This window comes from Dryas octopetala, chromosome 1, assembly GCF_963921425.1.
Source record: "Dryas octopetala chromosome 1, drDryOcto1.1, whole genome shotgun sequence".
Lineage (NCBI taxonomy): Eukaryota > Viridiplantae > Streptophyta > Magnoliopsida > Rosales > Rosaceae > Dryas > Dryas octopetala.
In genome coordinates, this window is record NC_141366.1 from 31760739 (window position 1) to 31766097 (window position 5359).

The 5359-nt window shown below is 35.7% G+C and overlaps 1 protein-coding gene across 1 annotated transcript; it reads right to left on the reverse strand.

Annotated features, from left to right (window-relative positions):
• Nucleotides 1–1774: 1774 nt before the first annotated feature.
• On the reverse strand, nt 1775–2471 carry LOC147299800 (NADH-ubiquinone oxidoreductase). The gene is made up of 2 exons (XM_086229262.1): nt 2242–2471; nt 1775–2129 (listed from the first exon to the last, which is right to left on the reverse strand). The coding sequence occupies exons 1-2, from the start codon at nt 2393–2395 to the stop codon at nt 1981–1983; spliced, it is 303 nt and encodes a 100-aa protein (XP_086085388.1). The 5' UTR covers nt 2396–2471; the 3' UTR covers nt 1775–1980.
• Between the last annotated feature and the right edge of the window lie 2888 nt (nt 2472–5359).

Below are 5359 nucleotides of genomic sequence, written 5' to 3' on the forward strand. Positions count from 1 at the left end.
ATTTTTTTATTTATTTATTTAAGAAATATTCACAAATCTTAGGCCCCAAAAATATATCCATAAGCAGCTTCACCAATTACCAACAAATTTGAAAGTCTGCTTGAAGCAGTTCTGATCCAAATCATATGGAAGCCACTCGTGGAATTTTCACCTATAAAATATTAGTATTTAACTCTACAAAACCTAATCTGTACTGTTGATATTATATTTTGCAATCACATACGTAGTTTTCTTTAAACAAAGTGAATGAAACATGTTAAATTTATTTATGCACACAATTAATTACAAGCGAAACAATAATATTTTCCCAAAACTTTGTCCCCTTAAAAATCCACCCTTATTCTCCTTCGGGTGTCTGTCTGAGCTTGCGCATACTTAAGTTTTAACACCGCATGCAATTTCCACTTTGAACATCCATAACCATAATACACACCTTCTCTCCCCCCTCCCTCCCCAACCCCTCTTCCCAAAGAACCCAAAAAAAGTTCCATAAGACAATGGCACAACTCCATTACCAGAACTTTTATTTTACAAACGAAAAGAATTGAAACTAAGACCTACCACTTCCCCACCAACATTAATGCCATTTGAGCTAGAGCTCTTTGGCCCCATAACCAGAAGTTGATATCTATTAGAAATGATAGTTGCTCAAAAAATACATACAAACTACAGTAACTACCATTTTCACACATAACAGCACTACTGTTCCTTGTTTAATGCCTCAATTGTTGTCATACTAGAGACTCCCAAACTATACAAGACCCAAAAATCAACTGCCCTAATCATGTAGAATAATCCACAAGCTCCAGAGAATAAACATTTTATTCTTTAAACCAAAGTCCCATTCAAAAGACCGAGTAAAGTTCCCAATATTCTTGCACGAAACAAGCCCTACTGAGCTGGTCATTGCCCCCCACCTCCCTCCCTGCTTTAAAAGTAAAAGAAGATTCAATAATCAATTAAAGAGCTCACTACACATATTGCAACAGCTCATTATCTGTCCAGAATCCTGCTGTAGGCAGCAGTCCTGTGAAGGGAACAATCAGTTGTAACATTCCCTGCTTAGCTGCTTTACCTATCTTTGCCTCACTTTCTGCCCTATAATCTTCTGCAGTTTTGTAATGTAAATCCCTCTACACCCTTATTTGTCTCCTCCACGAAGAGTAGACAAATGCTCAAAAATTTTATAAACTATTCTCTATATATAATGACAGCATCTTACCACTGTCAAAGTCTGACTGATCTACACTAAAAGTGATGTTTTCCTTATTGGAAGGTATGTCCTCCACAGATCCCAATCACTAAACCATATCAAGAACCAGACATCTTACTACAAGGCTCTTAAGTTTAAAGATTCAATTCCAGTTTCGCAATAATCATCAATTCAAAGCTATCGTGAAAGAGCAAAAAATGTGAAGAATCATATTCCCAGAGCAGTATATGCTGTTTGCGGACAATATATATAGAGAAAAGGGAGGAGAAAGGGAATGCAAGGGGTCCTAATTTCTAAAGGATCTGGTGTGCATACAATGGTTGAAAGAAAAGCACACACCGGAGTATTTCTTAAGCAATACTCACATAAAAGGGAGACAAAGCTCTGGAAACTACATACTAAGTTTGACCCAATTAACTATGAATCCACTGAGAGTGCTGCTAAGCTAAGCTATAAGCTAACAGATAATGCAAAAAGAACGAAGTCAATAATTAGAACCAAGTCTCGAAGAAGCATGAGAAAAGCACTAACAAAACCACATTGTTGAGAGCTAACACCACAAAACAAAATATTCGATTACTTGCATAGAATTTCAGAATGAGGAGCTCATAACAACATTTTATTATCAGTTGAATGACATTTTTCACACCTAAATCACAGCATTGACTTGGAATCCACAAACCCATCAATAAATTCAGAGCACAAAAAAGGGAACAATCTGATTATTAAAAAAAACCCTAAAACAGTGAGATTGATTCGATTTGATTTCATTTCTTGTAACGGGCTACCTCATCATCGTTGGGGAAAAAGCCCATGATGCGACCAGCCGAGTTCTGGTAAGCGTACATGAACCCGCCCATCACCCCAATCAGACCTCCGGTCACCATTGACGGCCCTTTAATCCCTGGCTTAATCCCTATAATTATTGCACAAATTAAATTAAATAAAAATCGTTTACAAAATTACTACTTTATTTGAAAAAAACAAAAACAAGAAATAGAAAAAGGGTGTGAGAGTGAGAGAGAGACCGGAGAGGTAGCCTACGGTGACAGACACGCCGGTGATGGTGGCGAAGCGGAGGTAGTCGAGGGTGCTGAAGTTGCCGACCACTTTGGTGAATGGAGGGTTCCGATCTAAGACCGGGTACTCTGGCTTCTCCGACGCTGTGATGTCTGTGTTCATCTTCTTCTCGTCAAAACGACGCCGTCACTCTCTGTCCAATGGAGCTTAGCTCAGGTCTCTGTGTACTGGCTCGAAATCGCTCACTGGATACAGTCATACAGATGATGACTATCGTGTGGGCTTTTGTTCAGGTTTTGGGCCCTCTAAATATTGGGCTTGCTTTAGCTGAGAGTTTGCAAAACGGAATTAGAATGCCCAAATGGAAGGTTCGTCCTAGTTACCATGGGCCACTTAATGAACCAACTCATCAAGGAACCCACTTATGTGTTTTGAAGACTTGTTTCTTTTGATACTGGCATGACGCATCTATAGATTTAGGTATGGACAATGCTTGGGTCACCCTTGGGGTACTTGCAAGTCACCCCACTCCCTAACAATGTTTGTTCGGCAATGCAGACTTAGAATCAGAACCGTTCATTTTTCAGATTACCTATTAAAGATCATCTTTATAAAAAATCAACTCAATCGGAAATCATTTGGTTATATAGTGTTATCGAATAAATAGAATAATGGACGGTTTGGTTAAGAACCACTCTTTAAATACAAACTGTCCATTTATTTCATTTATTCGATAACAGTTATATAATCAAACGATATCTGATTAAGTTGATTTTTTACAGAGATGATCTTTAATAGGTAATCTGAAAAATGAACGGTTCTGATCCTAAGCCTGCATTACCGAACAAGCATTTTTGGGAGTGCGGTGTATATGGAGGTGACCCAAGTATTGTCCTATACGTATTATAATTATATAGGGACAATTAGATTCTGAGCCCTAATAGATGAATACTTGGTCTAAAGGGCAAAATACTTTCAATTTCCAAACAAGGGTAAAAGCCCCACTCCATCATATAAAACCAGACACATGAATCTACAAAGCAACAACATAATAGGACAAAAAAGCAGTTGCAACCCTACAAATGCAACATGCATCTCATGCACTAACATAGATAGATGTGTACAATGAGTTGGGCCGGTCTGAATCTGGCACATGCAAGACCTGTTTAAAGTCGGCCCAGAGCACGTGTCAGGGAGCCAATGTCTTTATATTTAAAGGGTAAAAGGGCTTATAGTTAAATTTTCATAAAAATTTAATAATTAATCTTTGTTAATTAAAAGTTAAAATTAAGCAACTTAATATTTTGAGGGCAAAATAGTAAAATAAAAAAAATAAAAAAAAAACTCACACCCTCATTTTTTAGCAATCCACTTTCCCTTAGCATTCATTTTTTAGGAAAAATAAACTCTTACTTAAAAAAATCAATTAAAGGTATAACAAAGTTCTTAAAAAAAAAAGGTATAAAAAAGTCAATGGCATGCGCCTACTTACAGATACTGTACGTCATTTAATTAAGTCATTGATTATAGGAAGGAGGAAAAATTATTGGGTATAACTTATATACCACTACGTGGTATAACCAAACTAACGTGTAAGGGTATTGTTGGACAACATGTTTATATTTGCAGTATATCGGTTATACAGAATAATTTCTCTTAAATGAGATTGCCCCTATAATTATGTAAGTACTCATAATTTCCTATGCCTGATTAGTTAACTATTTAACTTTATATTTTCTACTAGTAATCAACAAATTATTTAGTATAATCGATACATTACCACGTAGTATAACCAACATATGTATTATAATATGTGTGAATATACTATATCCTACAAATATAAACATGTACGTTGTCCAACAATACCCTTACACGGGGATTGGTTACACCATGTGCCGGTATATTGGTTATACTCAATAACTTTTCCTTATAATCACTATATATAGGAATTAACCCAATGAAATAGTACACTAATATCTCTCATTATATCTCTTACTCTCTCACTTTCCTCTTCATTTACAAGACATTACCCACACGACAAAGTCCATGCTCCGGCTCCTATAAGGTTAGATTAGCTTTTCAATTTGTCTGACATAGTTCTATTCATTTTCACACATTCCCTTCATATGTTTGCTGGTTTCAATATATTCACAATTATAATAACATGAAGTTCATAAAACTGTAGGTTTATAAACGTTTAAGGCACTTGAAGGCTGAAACAATATAATTGAGAGAGTAAATATTATAGCTTAAGCCTAAAATAAAATTACAAACACCGAAAGTTAACAAATAAATCATCTTTGTTGATAAAAAAAAAGTTGTTTGGCTGATGGATCGGCCAAACTTCCAATCAATCGGTGGAACAATGTCTTGGCTTAGTATCTAATATGAAATAGGAAGGCGATTTTCGCACTCCCATTTTTTCTAGTTGCCTTTTATTATTTTGACTTTTAATATAATTGCTAATTTACAATTGTTGGATAGCCCAGTTAGAAGAGCTGTAGAATAACCCACAATGCACCCAAGTTTGATCCCCCTCCCCAAACTAAAAAAAAGATCCTAATTTCACTCTCTTTTAACACATTTTTTTCTTTATTTGTGATGGATATGGGTCTTCTCTAGAACAATTCCTTACGTTGTGTTGGATGAAGTAATTGGAATTTTCATGAGAATTGTTAAATGACGGAATTTAAAATCCGTCAATTACAAATTTTCTTGTTTGGATATCATGTGTCTAGAATTTTAGAAATCAACAGGTATTGCAAAAGAAATTAACAATTTAATCTTAATCTAATCCCATGGCAAAAAAAAAATCTCAATCTAATCCTCCTGGCTTACTTGGACCACCGAGAAGTAAAGAAAATGTAGAAGGGGTAGCTCGTTTGATCTAGATTCCTTGTTTTAGATCGAGTCTGGCCTACTCTGCCTCTTTTCCCTTCTTCTTCCTTGTCTCTTTATCTCTAATATAGTAATTACTTTCCTCTCTTGTACTGACTCAGGCCTATTTTGTTCTGTATCTTGTTCCCGTTATGGGTTTTAATGAATCAATCTTGACCAAAAAAAAAAAAAATCTCAAAATAATCCCCCACATATATATAATTTTATTCAGGTGTGAACGTCCGCATC

Coding starts and splice junctions, on each gene's coding strand:
- LOC147299800 (XM_086229262.1), bottom strand. CDS start 2,395: ATGAACACAGACATCACAGCGTCGGAGAAGCCAGAGTACCCGGTCTTA. Junction 2,130..2,241: donor CACCGTAGGCTACCTCTCCG/GTCTCTCTCTCA, acceptor CAATAATTATAG/GGATTAAGCCAGGGATTAAA.